Source organism: Dipteris shenzhenensis, chromosome 8, assembly GCF_047967505.1.
Source record: "Dipteris shenzhenensis isolate YYH24624 ecotype China chromosome 8, Dip_SZ_1.0, whole genome shotgun sequence".
NCBI lineage: Eukaryota > Viridiplantae > Streptophyta > Polypodiopsida > Gleicheniales > Dipteridaceae > Dipteris > Dipteris shenzhenensis.
In genome coordinates this window covers 41205289-41232422 of record NC_141603.1, presented here as the reverse complement: position 1 = coordinate 41232422, position 27134 = coordinate 41205289, and the positions used below count along the sequence as shown (strand labels likewise).

Genomic DNA, 27134 nt, shown 5'->3' with positions numbered 1-27134 from the left:
GAATCACTGTAGGCATGCATTTGCAAATCACCCCCCCTGGGAAATAGCAAGCCAAAAGACTTCATGCCCTGCAAATAACGGAAGATGCGCTTAACTGCCTGCTAATGCATAGTTTTTTGAATGTGCATGTACGTGCTCACCTGAGATACTGCAAACTGAATATCAGGTCTAGTGTTGCAGAGATATATGAGGCATCCAACAGCCTGACTATAAAGCGTGGCATCAACTAATTCTCCTGCATCATGCATCGTGAGTTTCAGCCCTGGCTCCACGGGAGTGGCTATGGGCTTACAATCATGCATGGTAAATCTGTCCAAGAGTTTCTGAACATACTTGGACTGAGACATAACAGTGCCACGTCTCTCATGAGAGAACTGGATCCCCAAATAAAAGTGAAGCAGCCCCAAATCTGACATGTCAAAGTTGGTCTGCAAATCAGCTTTGAAGTCTGCAATTTTGTCTTCATTGGACCCTGTGAGCAGTAAGTCATTGACATAAAGAAGGATGACTAAAATTTCCCCCCCATCCATCTTGATGTAGAGGGTGCTCTCAGTAGGACTATTGTGCAGTCCCTTGCTGGTCAAAAAGGCATGGATCTTGGCATACCATGCACGAGGGGCATGTTTCAGCCCGTATAAAGCTTTGTTGAGCTTGCATACTTGAAGTGCATTTGCTGTAATTTCAAAGCCCGGAGGTTGTTTGATATACACCTCTTCCAGCAAGTCCCCATTTAAGAAGGCTGTTTTGATGTCCAACTGATGAAGATTCCACTCAAAATGTGCAGCCATTGCAATAACTCCTCATAATCTATGCCCTTTTTCTGAGCATAGCCTTTAGCAACTAGCCTTGCCTTATATCTGTCAATGGAGCCATCTGGCTTCCGTTTGACCTTAAAAACCCATCGTGTGCCAATGGCATGTTTACCCGGTGGCAAGTCTACAACATCCCAAGTTTGATTTTTTGCAATGGACTGCAACTCATCGTGCATGGCATTCATCCAATGCACATTATCCTTTGCCTCTTCGAATGTGGCAGGCTCCTCCTCATCAAGAAGAGTACCTGCATATGCTGATTCCACTGAATTAGCACCTTCCATGTGCCTTGCTGCACTGCGAGTCCTGCCAGGTAACGGAGCATCAATTTTACTCTCCCTGAGAGTCTGTAACAGCCAGTTTGGGACTGTTTTTGCTGCATGTATGTCTGCAATTTCTTGTTGCACCACCTGTTCCACTGCCTGTGGAGCGGGCAAGACATCCTGTGGCGGAACTAAAGCATCTAGAGGTTGCTGTAAATTCTGATTTGCATCAGAAAAATCAGCAGGGGAACCCAAGGCAATGGGTAGCAACCCCTCAAAGACATCCTCTGAAGACGAAGGCATTTGAAATTCGGCGTGAGTGTGAGCTGAATTTTCAGAAAATATCACATCTCTACTGACTATGATCTTGCGTGTAGCAGGATTGTAGAGACGGTACCCCTTGCTTTCTGCACTGTACCCAACAAATATGCACTTAATGGCTTTATCAGACAATTTGTGCCTAAATTGAACTGGCACATGAGCATAAGCAAGGCATCCAAAGACTCGGAAGTGATCCACTGAAGGCTTCCTGTCATTCGAGACCTCATAAGGAGTTTTTGTTTTTAAAGCCTTAGTGGGAGCCCGATTCAAAATGTAATTGGCACACATCAAGCCCTCTAGCCAGAATTTGTGAGGCATGTGTTTTTCAGCATACATTTGTCCATCTCCATGAGGGTTCTATTTTTCCTCTCAGCTTTGCCATTTTGCTGAGGGGTCAGCCTGACTGTGAGCTGATGCACAATACCCTTGCCTTTCAGAAAAGCATCAAATTCTGCAGACAAGTATTCCCCACCTCTATCTGTGTGCAATGTTTGTATCTTGAGTCCGGTTTCATTTTCAACCATGGCTGAAAAGTGTTTAAACACCGTGAACACTTCAGATTTGCGTTTCAGCCCATAAACCCAAGTGAAATTGGAGTAATCATCAATAAATGTAACGAAGTAGAGATGACCACCCAACGATGGAGTCCTCATGGGACCACAGACATCACTGTGTATAAGCTGTAATTTGCGGACAGCTTTAACTGAACCATCCTTCTTGAAGGGGAATCTATGCATCTTGCCTAAAATGCACCCTTCACAGGCATGTGGAGGAGGTATCTCAAGAGGTGGCAATGCATCAACCATGGAATACTTCTGAAGTGTCATCAAGCTGTTGTAATGCATGTGGCCATATCGGGCATGCCATAATTCTGCATTTTGCATGGCAGCTGTAGGGGTAGAAACTGCAAGAGCATGGGCTGCTCTTTTCTCAAAAATATCAAGCTGAAAAAGCCCACGCAGCAGAGTACCAGATAACCTTAAGGCATAGTCATCTTCCCTGTCTCGGACAGCACATTTGTCATCCTCAAAGATGACCTAAAATCCACCTCTGTTAAGAGTGGACACTGAAAGAAGATTTTTGGTTATGCCAGGCACATATAAGACATCTGAAAGTCTGAAAATGGAGCCATCAATGGCAGTGAGCTCAACATCTCCTGTGCCACGTACTGAATATGATGAGTTGTTGGCACAAGTGACTTTCTTACCAACGGGAGGTGGATGCAAGGAAGTAAAAAGACACTTCCTAGAAGTGATGTGCTTGGATGCACCGCTGTCAAAATACCAAGTGTTCAGTGTTTCATTGACACTGAAAGCAGATGCATCCGTAGAAGAGTCATAACTGCAAGTCAAAAATGCATATGTATCATCACTGCAAGTGGCTGTACTATCCCGAGCATCTGGAATAGCCAGCCTAGAATCTGAAATGCAAGATAAAAAGGCATAATCCTGTCCAACAAAGTTGGCTGCAGCATCCCCACTATCAGATGCATGAGGAGCTGAATCTGAAACAGCCATACCTGAGCTGTTTTTCTTTTCTCTTGCAAGCCTTTTCCTGCATTCTGCTATGTGATGACCTGGCTTTTTGCAGTAGTGACAAAAACCCTTCTTCTTGGGCTTACTTGCATCATTTTTAGCCTTTTGTGAAGGCTGTCCTGACCCACTGGAAGGCTGATTTACTAATGTCTTCGCCTGTCCCTTTGTTTTTTATTTAAATTTTGAGAGCATGGCTTGTTCACCTGCACGTGAAGCCAAATTTTTCCTGGTCTGCTCTTCTTGAAGCAGAAGTCCTATTAACTCATGAAAAGTGAGAGGATTTGCACCCCCCCTCAATGATAAGTTCAGCGAGGTATGAAAGCTGAGATAAGACTCAGGAAGAGAATTCAAAGTGGTTGTAATCATCTCTGAATCAGGAATAATTTCATCTATGTTTAACAATTGCTCTCTGAGATCCTGTAGCTTTGTGAGGTGGACTGACATGGAGTCACCCTCTTCCATATGTGTATTACTTAACTCTCTTTTCAAGAAAGATACCCTTGCATCATTCCGAGCTGCATACATGCTTTCCAAAATATCCCACGCTGCCCTGGAGGTCTTACACGACCGGATATGCGGAATGATAAATCTTTTCACTGAAAGAGAGATGCATGACAAAGCTAAGGCATCCCGTGAATCCCATCTCTTCTGCTCTGGAGTAGTGACTGTAACTGCACCAACAACTTGTCTTGCACCTGCACCCTGTGCACGACCTCTTCCACCTCCTTGCTGGGGAGGGGTAGCAGGACCCTGTCGTACGCCTTCTCAAAGTCAAGAAGGAGTATGGCAAGGTGCTGGCCACTGTGTTGGGCCCACTTCGTCGCCTCTGAGAAAGTGAAGATGATGTCCAAAATGCTGCGATCTTGGACAAAATCAGTCTGGGTGTCATGGATCAAGTCGTGTAGCAGGGGACGGATGCGGCTACTGATCATCCTGGGCGCCACTGTCTGATCTCCTGACGGTCCCCCCCTTTGGGGATGAGGCATATCAAGCTTGTCGCAAGGCTCTCTGGCATCTGTCCGCTGGAGAAGATATGCTGGAAGGCTGCGAGCAAGGGCCGGTGGACCTGCTCCCAAGAGGTGGTGAAGAAAGCTCTGGAGAGGCCATCCTCACCTGGGCATTTCTGCCCATCAATAGCGCTCACCGCATCCTGCATCTCTGCCACGGTGAAAGGGGCGAGAAGGGAATCACTCATGCTAGGCTGCACGAGCAGCGGTGTAAACCTCCACACCTCCTCCCTGCATAGGCAGCCACGAGGGTCTGGGGGATCCTGCTGGAACAAGGATCTGTAGAAATCTGTCGCCAAGTCCCGGACCTCGTCTAGATGTGTCCTGACACTACCATCCTGCGCTCTAAGAGATGAGAGCTGTTCCCCTGCTGACCTCTGACCATGAGTCCTGAAGAACTCTCTGCACATCCTGGCGCCTTTCCTAGCCCAAAAGGACTTGGAAGCATGAAGCGAGAACTCTGAGCGTCGCTGGGTGATCTCCTCTAGCATGGCTCGGGCCCGAACCTCCTACCGTCTGAGCTCCTCAGATTCTGGAGAAGACTGTTGCATCCGCTGAATCGAGGCGAGATCTCGTCTGAGACCCCTCTCCTTCGCCCACCATTGCTGCTTGACCTGAATCGCCTCCTGCTGACAGATGAGACTGGACTCGACAAGCGCCTGAGCTACCTGTGTTGCCATATCTCCCGTGGGGTCCCAATCCTGCTCCTGCAGGTCCACTATCCTGCTGCGAACCGCTGCTCTGGAGTAGATGGAGTCTGGGATCCGGCATGAGCGTGGAGGTGAGGAGTGAGAGGCTGAGTCCAGGACTAGGATGACTGGGGCATGGTCTGAGAGTGTCGTCCCTGGAACCACTCCTGACTCTCCACCTCTGCCAAGCGCCCAATCGCTGACATAGAAATGGTCCAGCCACTCCAGAAGTCTGCCTCCCTCCCTCCTATAACCCCAAGAGAAGTCCAGACTCCCCGTCCATCTATGAAAGGAAGGCTCCCTCCAGTTGTCCCGACCTCCCACTGCGAACAGGAAGGAGTCCCAATCTGCCTGCTCTGCCTGAGCTATACCGAGGAACTCTGGGCCCCGTCCCTGTTAATCCTCTAGGGTCTCAAGGTTGTTGAAGTCCCCTCCTACAATCCAAGAATCCATCTCTGGCAACAAGTCTGTCAAAGAGCTCCAAAAAGCTGCTCTCCGTCTGAGGTCGGTCGGGGCATAGATATTGAGGATGCCGATACGGGATCCCTCAATATTCAAGCCCACCCAAAGCGCACGTCCTGGGATCAGAGTGCCAAAACCACACACATGCTGAACTAGAGAAGCATCGATGGAGGTACAGACACCCCCGCTCCTCCCCTGCTCGCCAATTGAAGGTTCCCAGTAGGTGTGGGAGCGTCCTGTGAGGACCTTCCCATAAATACTGGTCTGAGAAGCCGAAAGCTTGTGTTCCTGCAATAAAACCCATTGACGTTCCGAGAGATAATGCGTATACTCATGAGGAAGGGAGGTGGGCCACAAACAGCTGTCTGCTTGCGGTCGATGTCGAGATGGTCGGAGGATGTGTAGTGTGCAGACAAAGGCGCTTCTGTGAGGGTTTCGAAGGAGAGGCCGGATCATCGGACCCATCCTCTAAAACCTTCAACAGAGGGGAGAGGCCCTTCGTCCCATGGTGGTAAGCTCTCTCTAACCGGGAAATATTGTAGAAGCCCGCTACCTCTGAGGTCCTCCACGGGCGGAGCCCTTCCGCGTAGACCCACTCTAGAGGCGGCCGAATAATGATCAAGAGGCGGAATCGTTTGGCGCTGTGGCGCCATCTCAGACGAACGTCACCCTCCTTCCACTGTTGCTGAAGAAGCTCCGTTGCTCTGCTACCGATCCAGTCCTGCACCTGCTCCAGGGACTGATCTCGTATCGTCTCCCAAACATTTTCATTCGTCCATTGCTCATTCCCGTCACTGGTGATAGTGAAGGAATAGCTAGGACCATCGTGGGGGGCAAGGACGGACACCTTACCCTCTGCCCCCTTGCGGAGGAAGAAGATGCTGATGTCTAGGCATGCAGGGAAGGAGCCAATACCCGCTGCATCCAGATAATCTCAAGGTCCTGCTCGGTAAAACTCCAAAGGCAGAGCTCTAGGAGCAGCCCTTGGGTGTGGGGACGAGGATGAGGAGTCTGAACCAGAGAGAGGGGTGCTGGCCTTCTGCGGGGAAGGGCCTCTCCCCTCCGCCGGGCCAGGAGGGATAGGCGCGAGGGAGGTCTGTGTTGGCTTTGGGGCTGCAGGTGGCTCAGGCGGAGAGGGGGTTTCCCTCTGGATCATGCTCGAGGAAGAGAGGGGAGCGGAAACCACCGGTGCTGGGGGGGATCCTGGAGGGGGTGGAGGACGGGGGACCGAGGAGGAGGGGGGAGGGGAAGGAGGGCGGGGTGAAGGATGAGGGGGAGGTTGGCTGATCTTCTCCTTCCCTTTCTCCTTCCCCTTACCGGGCTGCTGTTGATTGGTGACCACAGGGGGGGGCTCTTGCTGTAGATGGGAAGGCTTTTTTGGTCCTGCTTTGTTTCCTTTCCGTTTTCTTTTGACTTAGTCCAGCCTTCCCCTTCGGGAGGGGGTGTCGATGCCTGGTGGGGGGGATCGTGAGTTGCCTGGATGGGGGCCTTCTGAGGTTCTGTCCTTGTGAAGCGAGGGCAGTAGCGCGCCTGGTGCACGAAGCCATGGCATCTCAGACACTGATTTGGGCGACCAGTGACCATAATGCACTGCATCACCACACCTGTGTCCGTCTCGATCTCAAACTCCAAGGGGATACTCTGCGGATCTAGGACTGCTACTTTGACACGTGGCACCCCTTGGGCTGCCGCCGCATCAACGTAGGTGTCCTGCATGGGCCAGCCAAAGTGCGCCCCCAGGTCCTTGATGATCGGGCGAAGCTCGGTTGCGAGGCCTGGGAAAATGAGGGTAACTGGATGGCGAGGAATGCGGAAGCGGGCATCGAAGTCCGCTACACTGAAACCCCTATACCATGGGACCATAAAGATGATCTTCCCACCACAGAAGTAGGGGATCGCCTGACCATATTGCTCGCAACTTGTGCTGAGGAGAGCTTGAGCGAGAAGATACCACGTCCCATGAGTGCAACCTCCTCAATGTGGCTGTCCTCAAGGTAGAGGGTGGACTGCAACCAGTCCCTGATATCTGCTCGTGAAGGGGAGTAGCCAATGACTCTCCCATAAACGGATGTCTGGGAGAAGTCCGTGGCGGCCTGCTTCACCAAGGAGACCCGGTGCTCTGTTAGTGTTACGCAGTAGGTTGATGGAGGGGGGGTCCGTCTGGGCCATCGGTTCCGGGCTTGTGGCCGCCATACCGCACCGACAAACTGCGAACACTCCAAAGTCGGGGGAAAGAGAAGGAAACGGCAGAGACGAAGGAGGGGGGGAGTGGTACGGAGGCGGGGGAGGGAAGAGGGAGGGATGGAGAGGTACGGGGAAGCGGGGGGGGAGAGGTGGTGACGAGGGAGCGGGTGGCGGAGGGAAGGAGGAGGAGAGAGGGGGGGGGGCAGCGCAGCGCAGGGAGGGGGAGAGGAAGGGGGGAAGGGAGGAGGTGTGGCAGTGCCGCACGAGAGGGGGTGGGGAGGAGAGGCGAGGAAGGAGGGGGGGGCAGCGTTGCGCCGCAGCGGGGGGGGCAGGAGGGGGCGGGGGGGTGGTAGCGCAACGCGAGGGGGGGGAGGCGGGGGGGAACTAAGAGCGGATAGGGGAGGAGCGGAGCGGGGGGGGCGGGGGAAGCGGGGAGGGAACGGAGAGTGGAGAGGGGAGGGGTGGAGGGGGGGGGGAAATGACGGGCGGAGGGGGAGGAGAGGGGGACAGAGGGCCACGGCGGGAGGCGACGGTGAGGGAGGAGGGGGAGGGGAGGGCCGCGCAGCGCGAGGGGGGGTAGACGGGAGCGAGGGAGGGGGGGGGGCGTTCGCAGGAGCTACTGTACAAAACATAAGAGAGAGGATTGTTGCCCCTCCTCGATGACAAATTCAGCGAGGTATGGAAACCAAGATAAGACTCGGGAAGAGAATTCAGAGTGGTGGTAATCATCTGTGAATCCGGAATAATCTCATCGATATTCAGCAACTGTTTCCTCAAATCCTGAAGTTTTGTGAGGTGAGCATTCATAGAATCTCCCTCATCCATATGTGTATGAGATAGCTCTCTCTTTAGGAAGGAAACTCTGGCATCATTTCTTTCTGCAAACATGCTTTCTAAAATCTCCCAAGCTGCCGTCGAGGTCTTGCATGACCGAATGTGAGGAATGATAAACCTCTTAACAGAAAGAGAAATAATTGAAAGAGCTTGTGCATCCCGTGAATCCTACCTTTTCTGTTCCGTTGTGGGAGCCACCAAAGTAGCAGCTGCTGCTCCTACCACTTGTCCTGCATTTTGACCTCTAACCCTACCTCCACCTGTAGGAGTGACAGGTGTAGCCACAGTTTCTGGCCTTGTCTCATCTCCATAGACATAATCCCAGAGATGTCTGTCAACCAAGATGTTGCGAACCATAAAACTCCACAAGGAGTAATTGGTGCCATCTAACTTATCCTCCTGTGTGAGGACTCCAAACTCCTCATTGGGGTTGTTCTGAGTCATATGTGCGAGAAAAATAAAAAATGTAACAAGCTAGACAAGTAAAATCCCTTCTTGGGATGTAAGATGCACAACCAAAGTTTGCCAAAAAATTCTGCCCAAAATGACAATTGTTGTCACACCCTATCAAAGGCTTGAAATGCACCAAAATGCTCTGCAAATGCCCAAAATTTGCAAAATATTTTTGTAAAAAGTGACAAATGTTTGCAATGTGACTCAAACTGAGTCCAAAACTGCTTGCAAAGCTCCCAAATGATCTCTCCATTGCCAAATTGCATCCAAAATGCAAAAGCCCCGAATTCCTGTAAGAAATTGCACATGAAAGAGGGCAAATCAACCAAAAGCCCCAAATTTTGCAATTCTCTGCAAAAGCCTTGAATTTTGTTTGCAAGATTGCAAGTAGAATTAAAAAGCCCAAATTATTGTAGCAGATTCTGCAACTTCACAGTAATGCCTGCAACAAATAAAATGCCCCGAATTCTCTGCAAGATCTAAGCCAAACAATGGCTATCTGTAAAGTGATCCTGCAAAGAAGGCCTTGCAAAGAAAGAACTCCACAATGTACTTATGCCTCAGAAAGGTACAAATTCCAAGGACTGTACGGATATATGTACTGTGTACGGACTGTTACACAGTCACTGTACGGAACAAACAGTACGGATGTACTGCAAATATGTACGGATGTATGGCGTACAGCCTGGAAATGCATGTACGAACGGAGCAGTGTATGGCGGAACTGTACGGCAGTGTACGGAGCAGTGTGCGGCTGGAGCAGTACAGACGGTGCATGTACGGTATTTGTACAGCTTCCACATGCAAAGTAATATACGAACACATGTACGGCTCTGTACTGTTGTACGGACATCGATGGAAGCAAAGCTGTACGGACTGGGTCTTGCGAAAGTACGACACACTTGTAGCAAATGTACGGCGCACGTGTACGGAGCTAGAACAGAAATGTACGGGCTGTATGGCCGACAAGCGTGGAGGCTGTACGGCGAAATCCATACTTTGTACGGACGACCAGCAAGATGCGGAGTACAGACGAACAGCAAAAAGCGAAGCACGAGTAGCAGGATTAAACGAGAGGAGCTTGATCTAGAGCAGGAGCTTAGCATGGCTCTAATACCAAATGTGAGAATGAGGGAGCAGGAAGCAAGAGTGTGAGAGCAAGAGCAAAATGTACTGTGCAATAGAAGCAGATAAGGTGAGTATAAGTGAGAGGATAGTTTTATTCAAGTGACAAAACTATACCAACCCACTAACTGTGGTTAGGGGAAAAAACCTCCTAGTGAGCGAAAAGTGCCCCTAATTCACTTATTAATTACATTGGCCATTGCCTAGAATATGCCAATAATTCTAACAATCTGTTGTAGCAGGATCTTCCCGTGTCGGCGCATCTCAAGCAGATAGAGCCCAACACAGACTTGGTTATGGAATTGGATCAATCGTGATAGTGGGCCGAGGCCACTCCCATCTTGGTAGAGATAGTGGTATCGCCCTCGTTAACCTTGGGAAGACCAAGGTTATGATCTTCAACACCTCACGACCAGTGCTCCATTGACATAGTTTCAGGTACCAAGGTGAGCCAGTGGAGATAGTGCAGTCTTACATGTATTTGGGGGCAGTGTTCACAGGACCAGTCTTCATGATGACCCACGTAGCTATAGCACAACTCACACGAGAGGGGAGTGCTCTGGCCCGACTAGAGAGGTAGTGCTTCCAGGCACATTTCCAGGATCCCCTGACAAAGGGTTGGCTTTTTGACACCGTGGTGAGGCCGACTGCCATGTATGAGCACTTTTCAGCGACAGAGTGGAAGAGATTTAAGAGGCTACAGGTGACTATGGGATCTAGGATGATTCATAGTAAGCCCTCGGTCCCCCATCAGATGATACAGGCAGAGCTCGCCATGACCCCTCTCCAGGTTGATGTCATCTTTGAGATAGTGACATTCCTCCACAGAGTTTGAGCCTTACCCCAGTGGAGATCACCAAGGCTAGCACTAGAATCATCTAGACGACTGGTAGAAAGCGGTGTTGATAGACATGGTTTGATAGCCATGGCATTCAGATAGACAGACTTCCCCCCTTTCAATACAAGCATGGATGTACTGCCCGAGTTGTTCCCACGAGATGAGATCAATCGTATCATACGGTTGGACCTCCTTCAGTGGACCTCCTCCAGCTTCATACATCCCGGGCTTGGGGGGGAGACCAAGAGTTCCCCACCAAGGTCCTTTTCTACCATGACTGTCTCGGAGTATGGTCTCATCATCACACCTCAGTATCTCAAGGATAGGAGAGTCTCACATGCCGTCGGATAGTTGTGAGTTTCGTCACATGAACTAAGGAATGAGACAGGGAGAGCTGCAGGCATACCCAGAGAGCAGAGGATCTGTAGACTATGCACGATGGGGGACGTCGAGACAGAGGAGCATTTTCTATGTGTTTGCCCAATCTATTATGAGATCCGGGAACGGTATCACTGCCTCTTTTAGGAGGGGCATGGCTTTGGTCCACTTACATGGCTGATCCATTTTTCCAACTAGGTTTGCATTGGGCTCTATCTGATTGAGATGCAATGACATAGAGTTATACTGATGTGGCAAACCAAAGAGCAGTAGGGGGTGATGCCACAGGTTACTGAGATTAACTGAGCTAGCAGTGAGAGCCACTGTGACGATGCTACCAGACGAGAGGCGCACATATCACATGCGGCGCACAGAGTAACCAAAGCACACACGATTGAGGTCGGGTCTATCTAAGCCCTCCTCAGAGGAGACCGCCAGAGACGAGGATCACCCTTGACATAGCCCATTGAATACAAAGATCGAGGAGACCACGCCCTCCACCACCTCGAGAGACATCTTAAAAGACACAGATACAAGAGCTCTTTACATCTCATCAGAGAGCCACCATGGTGCCTGGTTACATGGAACCTAGACTTGTATTACCTTTGAGCACCTGATGCTATTTTGGTATTTTGTTTACTAGCTTAGCACTTTAGCATTCAGCTAGGGCCTCAGTGAGCCCCTTTGCTTCAGTCCACATACATCTTTCTTTCTTTGTTTCTCTCACATAAATTTTTTTTTTGGGTGGAATTTTGATGCTTTATATTACACAAAAGCTTTCTCTAAATGGGGAGCTCAACATTACACCAAGAGAAGATCTCACTATATGACAAGTCTATACAATCAGTTTGCAGACAATCATAGAAAGATTGCTGCAGAGAGTGTTTGAAAAAGGAAAAAGTGAAAAAAGTAGGATTACCAGACTCTATGATTTCGATCCTTCCATAGAGTCTAGAGTGCCGAGTAACGAACACAAATGAAGAACAACTCAAACCCCTGTCTGCGTGGGTGAATCCCAAAAATCAAGAAATGCTTCCCAAAGGTAGCAGCATGAAATCTAGCTCTCAAACGCTGTCGAAGAAGACCCGAGAAATCACAGGTGTGTTTACAATGTCAAAGGAGATGAGGCATAGATTCTTGTTGAGCCAAACATCTGCAACAAATAGCTGGAGCATGCCAAGAGTTGGCCAGACGGAAGAACCCCCAAGTGTCACCCGCCACAAGAAAACCTGTTGTCGAAGAGGAACTTAGAAGTCCAAAGCTTCCGCAATCTCTTCCTCCACCACTTTGCCAGGCGATTCATGCGCCAGAGTTGATTTGCTTTATCTAAAGCAGCAAAGGTTTATACAAGGAAGATACAGTAGTGTGAGAAAGCCTCAAGGGATGGGCTGATGAGCCTGGGGAATGAAGAGTCCAATCATCAAGGCTATCCTGAACCTCAAGTCATGGTATTGGCAAAAAAGGCTGAAGCATATGAACATCATGGATTACATCAGCCATAGAGCAAACCCTTTGAAACTAATAAAGTAGGAACGTCTTGGTTCCTGCAAGGCCAACGGAGGGTCAAAGACCTGCGACCAATGTAAACTTTCGGCCCTTAAAGAATTGCCCTGCAAGGAGTCGCAGCCATGCCATTCCAAGTGGGATAGGATATACTTCCATGTGATGTCCAAGATCTATGCAGCAGTATTGGATGCGTCGGTCAGCCTGTTCGCAGAGATGAGAGGGCTCAGAGCAGAGGGTCAGGCCGGTTTCAGGCGAGACCATGGGACTATGGATCACATACTCACACTCAGGAGTGTCATTGAGGAGGCCAGATCACGAAAGGAGAGGGTATATTGTTGCTTTGTGGATTTCGGCAAAGCCTTTGACACAGTACCTCGAGCTCGTCTCATCACATGCCTACAGACACTTGGGATTTTAATCAGGAGATCATCTGGGCAGTCATGGCACTTTATGAGAGTGTCTCAGGCCGAGTTCGGACAGGCACTGGTTGGACAGATGAGATCTTGAGTACCATAGGGGTCAAACAGGGTTGTCCCTTATCACCAACCCTGTTTGGCCTCTACATCGATGAGCTTGAGACTTTCATGGGGGCTTCTGGAGGGGCCGGTTGCTCACTTGCGAGGATCATCATCACGATTCTTCTTTATGCAGATGACGTGGCACTCTTGTCGTCCACACCTAAGGGGCTTCAGTGACACCTGGATGCACTGCAGCCTTTTTGTTTATCCCATGACATGGAGGTCAACCTTGGCAAGACCAAGGTCATGATCTTTAACACCTCTCGAGCAAACATGCAACGGAAACAGTTTACTTTCGGTGGGTCACCAGTTGAGATCGTATCCTCATATACTTACTTGGGGGTCATCTTCTTTGGCCCGATCTTCACGATGAGACCAGTAATGCAAGCCAGACTAAGTAGGGGATACGCCTCACTGGCTCGGCTAGAGAGACAGTGCTTCCACTCTCACTTTCAGGACCCTCAGACCAAGGCTCTTCTCTTCGACTCCTTGGTCTGACCAGCCGGTATGTATGGCAACCCTTGTTAGGGACCTGACATGTCAGAGATAGAGTGGACACGGGTGGAGCACTTGTAGATCCTCATGCTCTCACGGATGATCCGGGGGAAACCATCTGTACCACATCACATCATTCAGGCCGAGTTTGGTGCTTCTCCACTCTTGCTAGATGCAGTCTTTCAGATTATCACATATCTACACCGGGTTAGATCATATGGGGACTGCACTCAGGGAGACAGAGGTTGCCATGGTTGGCTCTCGATTCCTCCATGAGGTTGGCAACAGAGGGGGACGAGCAATGCTGGTATGCACGGACTCTCAGATGGTTTGTGAGACTAGGGTTTCACATTGATAGGATACCTCCTTTTTCAGTACAGTTTAGATGCCCCTCCGGTACTCCCACCCACCATCCCGATCGGGCCACACACCAACCAGGTCATTCGAGAGGATCTCCTGTAGCTACACACCTTTAGGACCTGGTTGGAGCCGAGGGAGCTTCCAGTGAAGCTAAGTTTCTACAGAGATTATTGTCTTCGTATTTTGGAGGAGGGATTCATCACACCACCGGGGTACACGGAGCTTCATATGCCTCACTCACTACGGATCTCCATCGGACAGCTTTGGGTATTATCACACCGCCTCCGCATAGAGAGCGGCAGAGCAGAGGGGACCCCTAGGGAGCATCGCATATGCATATTGTGCGACTGTCAGGAGGTTGAGTCGGAGGAGCATTTTATCTTCAGGTGCCCAATGTACTACGAGATCCGAGGTCGCTACCACTCTCTCTTCAGAGACGGCTCCGGGCTCCTTTCCAGATTCCACGCCCACCCCGATCAGAGATGCCTCGCGGCCTTCATTCACGAGGGGGTCCGACACAGAGGGTACTTACTCAGGCGACAGGGCTTGGCCACACCATCAGACACCTCTCAGAGTAGGATCACAGAGTTCTTCCCATTGAGTGACATTGGTCGTCCAGTCTCTAGCCGCAAACGTGACAGAGACCCCGACCCGACGACCAAAGCACGACACATGAGACATCAAGGGGACACACAGATCACTCTGGGGGACCTCCCGTCGTTGTTTAGACCTGGGACACGTCCCACGGGAGTCACGATGGCTCTGGTCTTGCGTCGAGCGGAGACCGAGACGCACGGGACCTCTTGACGGACGGCAGCGTCCCATCACCGGCTATGCACCAGCCAGGGCAACATGACATACGGAGGATTCCGTTCCGCTCCAGTCTTTTTTCTTCTCATTGTCATACCCATATGTATTTGATTATGTATGATCAGACTTAGGATTCAGCACGGGTGATGATGCTCGTTTTAGTAGCTCCACCCTTACTGTGATTTGTATCAGGTTTTCTTTCAGTCTCATAGACCCATCGGTCTTCCGAAGACTCTAATAAAATTTCTTTCTTTATTTCTCTCTCTCTCACACACACACACACACACACACATATCAAGCTATAAACAATTGTAATATTTCAGGTTTGAATCAATCAATATATGTGGATTGCATGTACACACACACATAACATTTCAATGTTTCTATTCTTATGATTTTTAAGACACTCGAAGCTAAAGCATGTCGAATGTCTTTAACAACAATGATGTGTGTGCACATGTGTGCATGCTTATTTTTCTGGTGACTACTGAAACCTAGGTATCAATTCCAAGACTTCCAAAATTTTACTGATTGATGGTCTTCTTGTGACAGGAATCTATCGTTGAGCAAGTAGACGTGCTGAACCCAACAGTAAGTAAAGACTTGCAGCTAATTTATAAGTGTTTCTATTCTTCCCAAACTATAGTTTTGGTGTCCTCTCTCTCTCTCCCGCGCCCCCCCCCCCCCCCCCCCCAAAACCCCTTTTCTCCCCTCCCCACCACATGCATGCCTCTGTTCTTTCAACCCTATGCATGTGAAAAACCTGATCAGCAGAATGTCAATGAGGTATTTAGACCAAGGCTGTGGCTCCCCAAATTCTTGAATTACTGTAATCTTAGGCATTGGTAAGGTCACTCAGGCTGATTAGTTGTTGTCCCAAGATGCTCATGAAGATGCAAGAAACCAAAGTGTGTGTTTCTGAATCCAATTTGTCACATGCATAATAGGTGCTTGGCAGCTCCAGTTGACGACAAGGTGGACCTTGAGTGCTGTTGGCCAGTATGCTATGAGATAAGTAGGCTTTAGTATGAATAATTGCTACCAATTGTATGCGGATACTATAATTTGACTGGAAGCAAAGAGAGACCGTCGACGATCAAAATGGAAAACACATAACGATTCGCCCTTGAATTCACACAATACGCAGCACTAGGGCCTAGAACAACATGATTGGACCCCCCCCAAGGTAGCAAAGACTGCAGCATGAAGTTGCTTAACCATTCATGAAACCGAGATCACAAGAGAGTGGAAAGGCCCAACTTCGCAAAATTGGCAACTGCCACCTGTAACAATCCTAGCTACTTTCTAGTTACATGCCATGGTATGGCAACCTTTGGAGCTCTCCAAGGTCATGGTCACGTGAGCACCTCCTAAATAGCTTAGCTTTATAAAAGTAGGGGAATTAACCACTCCGGAGACTTGCAACAATTACATAGCAAGGCACCCATTAATTGTTAGCTCTTGCATGCAAATATATATATATATATATATATATTTGACTAACCCTAGTTTGGTCCCCACCATGCAAAAATAATGCACACATTACTTTTCTGGTTGACCAAGGTCAACCCTTTGACCATGATTAATGACTTTGATCAGCATTCAAAATGCCTTAATCACAGTCTAATCTTTCTAACCGGAGTGAGAATGCTCTAGTTGACTGAAGTCAACCCTGTTGGCTGAAACCAAGTCTTTTTGACCGAAGTCAATGGTTTGACCAAATAAAAGAACTCTTTGACCATAGTCAAGTAAAAGCTCAACTTTATTATTTACTTAGAATATTTACAACTTGGTTGACTTCCCCTCGACTTCTAATTAGTTGACCGCAACTAAAACGCCTCCTTGTAAAGTTCCAAAACTTGTGGATAGTCTGAAAGCATGGCGTCATCCATCCACTTGGCATTCAATGCCGTAGTTCTTGAACTTGACAAGGTACCTGTAAGTGACCCTGCCCTGGGGGCCTTTGTGTACTGTATGGTACACAATCTGTTTGGGTTGGAGGTTATCTTTTAACTCATCCACTTCTGATGGCTCTTCCAAGATAGGCTCTGCAGGCTTTGGGTTTTGATATTAAAAGTCTCACATAAAAGGCATTGCGAATCTTCCAGTGCTCTGGCAATTGCAGCCTATATGCTACCTCAATGATTTCTTTCGTGACCGGAAAGGGTCCATAGTACCTGGTGGATAATTTGGCATAAACTTTTTCTTTGGCTTTTAACCTGCAGAGCCTAGCTTTCTCAAATTTTAAAAGCACCCAATCTCCTTCTTTGAGGTCCAAGTGTCTTCTATGCTTATCTGCAGCCCTCTTGTGCTTTTCTTGGGACCTTTCAATTGCGGTCCGCACTTGCCTTAATGATGTCTGCTTACTGATCAGCTGCAAATATCTCAGCTTTTGTTGTCAAGGTTAATGGTAAAACAACCTTTCCATAAATGAACACAAGTGGGGCTTTTCCTGTGGAACTATGAACCTATTGTTGTAGGAAAACTCCACTATGGGAGGTAGTTTTCCTAATCTGATTTTTGATCAGTGTTGAATTTGCTATCTCACTTTGACGATCGTCTTGGGGTGGAAAGAAGAAGAGAAATTCAGCTTCGTTCTCATGCTGTCAAACAAAGCTCTCCAAATACAGGCTGGTCATTCTAGGGTCTCAATCACTAACAAGGGACTTTGGGATGCCATGATGTTTGAAAGTTTGAGCCAAGAAGATTTTAGCCATATGGTGTGCTTTGATTGCCTAAAATGATCTTGCTTGCTCTATAATAGTCCATATCCCATCATTCCTTGTCTTTGATCATGGCGGATCAAAGATCAAGTCCATTGCTCATGGTATCAGGTTTTCTATCAGTCTCATAGACCGGTCGGTCTTTAGCAGACTTTAATGAACTTTCTTTCTTCCACGGTGCCTAGGGCACAGGAAGAGGCATCAATAAGCCAGGTGCCTTATGTCTGTTATACTCAACCTTTTGACAAGTGAGACATTTTGTAACAAACTTCTGTATATCCTTGTGCATAGCTGGCCAATTAAAGTACCTTTCCAAAGCTTGGGTATTGGAGTTTATACCTTTGTTCCCTGCATAAGGAGGTGCATGAATTTGTTCCAAAATCCTCTGTCTCATATCCTTGGTAATGCATAGGCAATCATTCCTCATGATGTATCCATCCTTCAAGGAATACTAGCTGGAAGATTCTCTCCTACAGTGCCTGCATAATCTCAAAATCTGGATCTTTGGCATACTAACCTTTCATATCCTCAAGATCCTGATGGTAGGCAATAGTGACATTATGGACTTGAGGTCTTCTAGATAAGGCATCTGCCACTCTGTTGTGAGCTCCAGGTATATGAACAATCTGGCAATGAAACATGGACAGCAAGTTTGCCCATCTCATATGCTTCTCTGAGACCTTAGTTTGTGTTAAGAAGTACCAGAGACTTGATGATCTATCTTAACTGTAAAATGAGCTCCTAAAAGATAGTGCTTCCAAGTGGTTAAGGCATGTGCTACAGCCAATAACTCTTTCTCATAGATCCCCATCTGCCTTTCTGCATCTCGCAATCTCTAGCTTTCATAGGCTACCACGTGCATAGGCTACCACGTGACCATCTTGATGAAGAGGGTCACAATACACTCTCCACAAGCATCACAATCCACATCAAAGGATTTATATAGATTAGGAAATACAACAATTGGTTCCTTCGTCAATTTCTCTTTGAGAGTGTTGAATGCTTTCTTTTGCAGCTCTCCCATCTTAAGGCTGCGTTCTTCTTGGTCAAATCACGAAGTCAAATCACGAAGTAGAGCAGCTGCCAGCAATATCAGCAAAGTGCCTGATTAATCTCCTATAGTAGGAACAAAGTCCCAAAAAACTGTGTACTTCAGTCTTCAAGTATGGACCTCAGTTCAGACCATTCTTTGATGGCTTGTATTTTAGGAGGGTCCATTCGAATCCCATTCTTAGAAATGATATGTCCAAGGTATCCCTTCTAAGGAGAGTTCACTCTTCTTACTGTTTGTGTACAGCTGATGATTACGCAGCTCTTGGAAGACAATGGCAAGATGCTTCTTGTGCTCTTCTTCAGACCTCGAGAAGACTATAATGTTATCAAAGAAGGTGCTTGTAAATTGCGCACTTCCAAAAAGAGCTATCCTTCTTGTGAACCAAGAGTGCCGGAGAGAAAAAGGGAGAGGAACTGGGCTGAATTAACCCTTTAGAGTCTAGACAGCAAGTCTTGCACCCGAGTCATAATCTCCTCTCTCTGCATTGCACTTACTCGATATGGTGGCTTATTAGGGGCTCACTCCCTGATATAAAGTTTTCTGTGGCCCCTGGATCAAACAGTATCAGTGCCTACTGGTCTTTTACTTTATCCCATGCGAGACAGAGCTCTCTCTCTCTTTAGAGTTGGCCATTCTTCCCAAAACATTTGGGATTTCTCCCGCCATTGGCCTAGGTGGTTCTTCGGGTTTCTATTGTTCCTTCAACCCAAAGGTCTCTTATGGCATGATTGCAGTGATGGCACAGCAGTATGGTCCTGCATATGCATAAGGCTGGCCACTTGAAGCTGAAGGCATCGTATCTTGGATACTCTTGATGTGTTGCATATTTACAACAGCTTGAATTTTTGGGTTTAGACCTGCCCGGTATTTCCTGAGTTGGGACTTCTCGGAGACTTTTTGAAAAGGGGCAAGCATCCCAAAAATTTCTGATTGTATGTCTCTATCGTTTGTCCTTCATTCATGTGCAAACTTTCCCCCAACCGATGAGGACGTGATCTTTGAGCTGCTTAGGCATGAACTGTTTGTAAATATTTTATTGAAACCTTTCCAATCTTTTGGACCTGAGCCATCTGTTGTATGTGCACTCCACCACGCACTGGCTTTCCTAGTGAGGTGCAGGCTAACCATACAGCTTTGAGGGCTCTAAGAAAATTCTATGAGCCAAAGGCAGAATCAAACTGTCTAATAAACTACGTAGCTTTGTCTAGCTGACCATATTGACCATTATAGGTGATAAACCATACAGACTTACCACCTTCTTTGAATTCTCTCGGCTCAGATGCCTTTGCTGCAGTCTTCTTCTCCTTGGAAGATTCCTTCTTTTTAGACTTGGGAGCTAGGGAACTGGAAGAAGAGGATGAAGAGCTGGAACTGGAGAGGGAAAAGGAACTGGAAGAGGAAGAACTGGAGGGAGTAGATGAACCGGAAGAAGAGGGAATCACTTCAATTGACCTGCATATCTTGTAAAACTGCTCGTACAATGGGCCCTGGCCCTCACAACAGTTCCTCAATGAGCTGGGCAGAGAGCTATCATTGTCCTTCACAACTTTCTTTTGTCGTAGTTACTATGCCCCAAAAAGAAACCACGTAGATAGCCCACTCTACTCATAGATATCAAAACAGAAAAAGAAATCATTCCATTGGGTGCGTCAATCAGAAAGGAAGGAAATCTAGCTTTGATTTTGGGAGTCTGGATTCTGAGTGTTTGCAGGTGGCCAATCCGTGTGTCTCGTGATCAGTGGCTGTATTTTGCGATCTCATTCAAGTGAGGAGATCCTTGGCGACGCTTCGCATGAGCCGGCTAGTTACCAGCATCAAAGTTAGGCCCGACTCCCCTCATCATCCAATGGAAACAGTCGGACCTGCCTTGATTCATCCGTCCATGGTTAGTAATCACATTGTCCCTTGCTATGATGTCTTAAATTGCCACATCCTAGGAAAACTATGAGCCAGGCACACAAAGATAATGGGGACGTCACAGAAGCTAATTCTTCTTGCAACTTGGACCACCACCTTCTAAGAAGAAGATGAGGCTTACAATCTGATACCAATGTAATTCGACTGGAAGCAGAGAGAGACTGTTGATCAAAAGTGAAAACACACAGAATGATTCACCTTTGAATTCACACATACACAGCACTAGGGCCCATAACAACACGGCTGGACCACCCCCGAAGCTATTTTATTACTTGATAAAATCAGAGTACAAAGCTTGCAGCATGAAGTTGCTGAACCGTTCATGAAACCAAGATTGCAAGAGAGTGGCTTCTCCTTTTGATTAGCCTTCTCCTTTAGTGCTAGCCTTCGTCATGGCTGAGTCTGCCCTTCACCTCCGGAGTGCTAACAGAAACTCAGTACGAAGACTTTGTATAAATGGATGCTCAAGTATGTGTGGGTGTGTGGATTTGTATGTGTGAGAGCATATTTTTATACTATGGTCTACACCCACTGTTGGGCGCTAATGACGTCAGTGGGGATGTCATAGTAGCTAGTCCCTACTATGCATGATGGAGTTTATGGTTTTCAACCTTGTGAGTGACTATCATGAGATTGAAACTGCACTATGTTGTGTTTTTAAAGGATGAGTTTGGGAATGTTCTCGGATTCATCTAGGTATATTGCAAGAGAGTGGAGAGGCCCAGCAATTTGCTGGATTCTCCAAGCACTCCCACTGAGGTGGAATTAGAATTTCGGAAGACGCTTCCCAAAATTGGCAACTCCCACCTATAACAATCCTAGCTACTTTCTAGTTACATGCCATGGTATGGCAACTTCTGGAGCTCTCCAAGGTCATGGTCACGCGAACACCTCCCGAGTCCTAAGCAGCTTAGCTCATTGAACTAGGGGAATAAACAACTCTTGAGACCTGCAACAATTAAATGCACATAGCCATGGCACCCATTAATTGTAGTTATAAAAGGTCAACTTTATTATTTACTAGGAATATTTACAACTCTGTGACAGGGTACACCATGCCTTTTACTTTTCTAATGCAGTCAGCTTAATCATTTTGTAAAGTACATGTGTAAAGCGTTGAGGCATGATTTTGATCTCCTCAGGTTTCAGCTTAATTTTCTCTCCATGGTACATAGGTAATCAATGTTCCTTTTTTATAGGTTTTAGCCCCTCGTATGGCCTTGGAGGCTAGTTTGTGTGCTAGTGTGCACTATTAGTTCATTTATATACAGTCAACCCTTATAACGTAATTTTGCCCCATGGATTGACTGGGCTAGGGTTTTAGGTTGGCCCTCTAGTGATGTTCCAACACTTTCAATTGTACCTTCTCTTCCACTTGAGTGCTGCTGGAATAAGAAAGTCCTTTTTTTAGCTCTCCAGCCTTGTTTTGTTACACTGTTGTAGAGCTCAAGCCCTTCCTTGTGCATTCCAGCTTGTTTTGGAAGACTTCTGTTGCGGGAAAAGAAAGCTTCAGCTTTAGTCGACTGGTCCAAATTCAGCTGCCACCTATAGCAACCTGTTTGCTGAGCTGCGGCTTCAGTTGGAGCAGTCTAGTGCCTCCTTCCTACTATGTGATTGCATTTGGAGCAGGCTGGAGCTGTCTGGTGCTCTTTTCTGCATGTGTGAATGTTCTTGCAGCAGTTTGAAGCACATTCTCTGCACTGTGTCTCTTCCAGGAGCTTCCTAGACCTGTTGCCCTGCTGTGCAAATTCTTGTAAGCTGTTTTCAGCTCATATTTGATGCACAACATTTGCAGCAGCATTCCTGAGCTCAACTGTTCCTGTTTTGGAGTTCCAACAGTCAGCATCAGTTCTCGGAAGGCGCATCTCAGGCAACTACTGTCTTCGTGCATTTTTCCGTTGCTCCTGTGAATTTTGGAGCTAACATCTCAAACTGTTTTGGCATTGGGTTCCTCAATTTGTGAGCGTCTACCTCAGTTTTGAGGTTCAGTTCAGCTCTCTTTTGCTGTTTTCAGAAGTTTGGTGCCCCATACAAGGAGCTGTACAGTCAGCTTTGTTGCAGTGGACGGTTGCCTCAGTCAGGACTTCTTGCAGTTGTTGGAATGGGCAGACCTCCATGGGCTACCCCCCAGAAGAAACCTGCCCAGAGATCTTCCTCGGGCAGAGTCTAGTCTAGAGGCGGGAGCAAAAGCTGGTAAGGACCTCATGTGGCACTTGCTGCTCCCGTGAAGGAGAGCAGGTAGGGTGCACATGTATGGGAGTAGTGGTGTCAGGGGGGCTTCAGATGGGACCGCTCTACCTTGTCTTCACCTCCAAGTCCTCAGAGAGGAGGTGAGGCATAAAAATAGATTCGAAAAGGCATTTGATTACCCTCATTTCATGGATTAGGAGACGAGAAGATGCAGACGATGCCATTTGGACAGTCAGGACCTTATACGAGGGTAATAGGTCGAGTCTGTACTACTAGGGGATGCCTAAAGAGGTGAGTAGCACCATTGGGATGTCCTCTCTCTCCCACCCTCTTCATATGCTATATTGATGACCTGGAATCTTTGGTAGACACACTCAGAGGGTGCTTCATCCCCATTTTAAGATGACATGGTGTTGATCTCAGTACTAGTGATTAACATGTCCGACATGAGTCATTCACTCTGAATTCTAAATTAGACAGTAGGACCAGGTTTCTCTCTTGAAATCCTTCGGTGACTCCAGCTTAAAGTCCATGAGGTGTAAGAGATTTGACCAGGGCTAATACCATCTCTTTGTCTTGGGAAAGAGGAGAAAGGAAACAGTATTTTCTTATTGAGAAAAGACTTCCAAAATCCAAAACTATATGCATCAATCAAATGGACTATGTTTTTCTCATAAGGTGAATTCTAGCTAGCTATTTTGCAAGCAAACTTCCAGCATGGTCTGAATAATTCCCAGACATTCTCAGGAGAGTAATTTTGATTGCTTCTTGTCCTGACATCCATGGGACCTTTTGTTTGGTGTGGATTTTACGTTGCTATCCAGTTCTATCATTCTAAAGGTCTTTAGATCAATTTGCTTTTTAAATAATCAGTTGTTTTTTGTTTGAAGGCATTCATCTTGCAATCTTCCATACTCCATGATGAGGGTTTGAAGAGAGAGAGAGAGAGAGAGAGAGAGAGAGAGAGAGGTGGGGAGGGGGGTGGGATGCTGCATGGTTACATTTGTCTGTCTTTTGGCAGAGCTGTCAAAAGCTACTTCAGCTGCTGGTGTTGGACGGTCATTTGTTGGTTCGTACACAAATGGAGTATGACGTTGCATTACCACCATCTTTGCTTCTTCAGACAATGATTTGGAGCCAATCTGCTCACAGGAAACGTACTTGTAGAAGACATTATTATGCCAACCCATTAAGCACTGCATTATTGTAGTGTGTGTTTCCATATGTAATTATGTTCAGAATTGTGTATAGAAAGTGGAGGATCAGTGTTGTTGAGGTGTCATGGTTTCAGCAGATAAGAAAATGGAAATGTGAGCATTGTATCCTTTTTTAGTGGCTGCTCTGGCTTTATTACAGTTTCCTCTGTCTAGATCTGAGGTAAAGTATTCTTCCCTGCGTGTGGTTGGCTGTTGTGCTTGCTCTGCTGCATCGATGCCATCTTCTAGATTTTGTGCCCGTTGTTCCATTGTTGCTGATATCTTACTGTGAGAGGTTATCAATTCTGAAATCACAGAAACAGAGGCAGAATACACTGCAAGAACCAAAAGAACATGTACATCTGCCCTGAATTAGAGTTGCCTTCAAGCTTTGAGGGACACCTTCCTTTACATGACAACGAGAGCAAAGTGCTGGCTCTGATACCATGCTAGAAAGCTGAGGCACTGATTCTTCAACCTCAATAACATCAGACAGATCTGGACATTGCTTGATCACAGACAAATGACACACGCACAATTGCACACACTCAGAAGTAAAGAAATTGTGCAGATAAATTTTCGTCCATGACTGTGAAACAGTGCTCAGATGAGCAGCAATCTTCCAGCCTGCGCTGGGCTTACACGCACAAAATTTGAACCAAGACGATCACCACAGGCATATATATATATTTGTATCTCCCCCCTTCTGCTCCATTTTTTGTGCCATTTTTTGTATCATCTGGAGATAGATACACATTTTTGTACCAGGACTAGACACACCGTCCTTCATAACTTTTTTTGAAGAAACGGTTGCCCGGCCCGTTTTGAGACCGCCACTGTTATGCTCATTGTACTAGTTATCTTTAGTTTCATAGACCTTCACGGTCTCCCGAAGACTTTAATAAATTTTCTTTCTTTCTTTCTTTCTTTTTCTTTCTTTCTCTCTTCTTGCATTGTCAGACTTCGCTTCTGTGGGATATCTGGAGAGAGGAAATTACCTCCATATACAGGCAGGAGGCTAGACTGCTTCCGTCCACCTGCTACTGGCCGACCCACCAGTCTGGGGCCAATGAGACAGTCTGCAGACCCGCCAACCAATGACCGACTTGGCGGCTGACCTGGATTTCAACTTCGTGAATGGATTATGCATGGAGGGATTGAGTAGCAAGGAAGCTTGCAGGTACCTGGCCTATAAACAGGCCCTAATGCTACCTCTTTTCTGCACTGGCCATAACAGCCTCTCGACTCTGTTTCTACCCTGAGTCTAACGAGGTCTATTGCACCTTGGGGACTTCCCCCATCATAGCCCATAACAGCCTCTCTACTCTGTTTCTACCCTGAGTCTATTGCAACTTGGGAACTTCCCCCATCATAAAATTCAGTTAGGGGGATATTTATGTACAGTCGTCATTTCGTGAGAGCACATTGTTGATCTTGAGGGGGTGGTTGAGGAACAATCTCAAGATCGCATGTGCAATATTGTTAAATATGAACTAACACTTGAGAGTGCTGAAATAACATTAGAGTTTCCATACCTTGACCCTAAAAGGCAGGCCACACGTGAGAAAACCTGCCTGTTTAATGTGAAAAAGACTTTGTTGCAAGCAAGTTGATATGTGTGGAGCTTTAGCTTCTTTTTCCTTCTGTGTGCCCATCTTGCTATCGACGATTGATTTCCTTCATGTTAGTTATCCACTTTGAAAGAGGAGCATAAAAGATCAGAAGGACATGGGAATAATATTGGCATGCCATGCACAGGATTGTATACAAAAAGTGAAAGGATGAGTTATCATGAAAGGGGACGAGGTGCTAAATGGCATTGGGGGTGGCAAGGCTTTCGATACACTTTTCTTCCTGTATTGGATTTTTTAATTCTTTCTCTGTTATTAACCTTGAACAACAAGAGTGCCTTGTGCTGTGGGAACCCATTTCTAATTGCAAGGTTGATGCCAAATGTAGGTGGCTTCTGTTTTTCATAAGGCTCATCATTAGGCCCCTCTTGGTCTTTCAGATTTATTTTGTTCCTCTTCCTCATGGGATTTCTTAAGGAGGAATCTTGTTCCAGGTGCTTGTTTTCAATAGGAGTTTTCTGCAGGAGGAATTTTTATCTCCTCTTTTATTTCTTTTTATTTCAAAAATTCTACTTCCCCATGAATTGAATCTCTTCTCCAAACTCTTCCTTTCAATGGTTTGGAAGTCCAAAAAAAGCTACTCTTGCATTCTCTTGATAGTCTTATGGGAGGAACATCACTTTCCTAGGCATCTCAACATTCTTTACAAGAGCATGTTGAAACTCCCTTTTAATGTTCTCCATGTCATCGTTGGATTCAACTCCTTGTGAACTAGAGAATAAGAAAAGTGCTAAAATATCTCACATACTTTTTTAGATGGTCAAAAGGCCTTGTTCAATATCTTTGATGCTTTTGTAAGTATGGAGTTAGGGCCAATATTTGTGAAATTTCTTAATTTATTCAATATTTTTTTTCACATGAGTTTGAAATTATGATTATTTCAATCCACATGACAAGTATAAATAACTAAAGTTGTATCTATAATTTGTTCATGGAAGTAGGAAATTACGATGATATACCACCACAATTTATATATATTCTTTGATTGTGAACCCCATGAATAGCTCCTTGTCACAAGTCTCACACATATTATAATATCCAACAGACGAATATTGTTTTGGTTTTTTGAAGAGGTTTTTTGCTTGCAACCAAGTCCACAAAAATATTGATAGGTATTGTCTACTTAACATGGATCGTTTTTTCCCTCAATGAATGTGGATTGTTTTTTATCCCAATGTTGCCTTTAAACATTTTATCTTTAATGTCATCATCCATACTTTAAGAAGCCTTGTGGTACTCTTGATTGAGAACCAATCAAAATGGTTTAAAGCAAAAGATCAAACATGTATATTGGTTTTAGAATAGCATAGAAAGTTGTGAAAAGAAGTATTGACTTATAATGGTGAGACATCTTTGGCTTCCTCTCAAGTTTTAGTTTCAATTGTGCTCCCTTATAACTATGTTGAACCCTTGCACACATTTTCTTTTTTCTAAATTAAAGGCAATAATTCTTCATCTTCAATGCAACCCTTAACACCATCACATTTATTCACAAGACAGGGGATCCCATGAGTGCACAAAACTATAGGACCATTATGATTTTGCTATGGAAAGATATAGAGACTCAGAGTGGAGGGCAGGTAGGTTTTCGACGCGGTCATGGGACCATGGATCACATACTTACACTCAGAAGTATCAGAAACGAGACTAAGGCACCAAAGTAGAGGCTTCGTGGATTTTTGCAAAGCCTTTAATACAATACCACAAGCTCATCCCATTAGGCGATTGCAAGAGTTGGACTATGGCCAAGAGATAGTTCGGGCTATCATGGCACTATATGAGAGGATTTCTGGCAAAGTTTGGATAAGGGGTGGATGGACAAATGAGATCGTG

General features: G+C 46.6%; 1 protein-coding gene across 1 annotated transcript in view; it reads left to right on the top strand.

The window, feature by feature from the left end:
- LOC147899512 (B-block binding subunit of TFIIIC) overlaps positions 1-24437 on the top strand; it is a 131156-nt gene extending 106719 nt beyond the window's left edge. Inside the window, exons 16-17 of the mRNA XM_087377855.1 lie at positions 15143-15181; positions 23496-24437. Of these exons, the coding sequence (XP_087233981.1) occupies positions 15143-15181; positions 23496-23684 (228 nt within the window). The 3' untranslated portion in view covers positions 23685-24437. The remainder of the gene's footprint in view (positions 1-15142; positions 15182-23495) is intronic.
- Positions 24438-27134: the final 2697 nt, after the last annotated feature.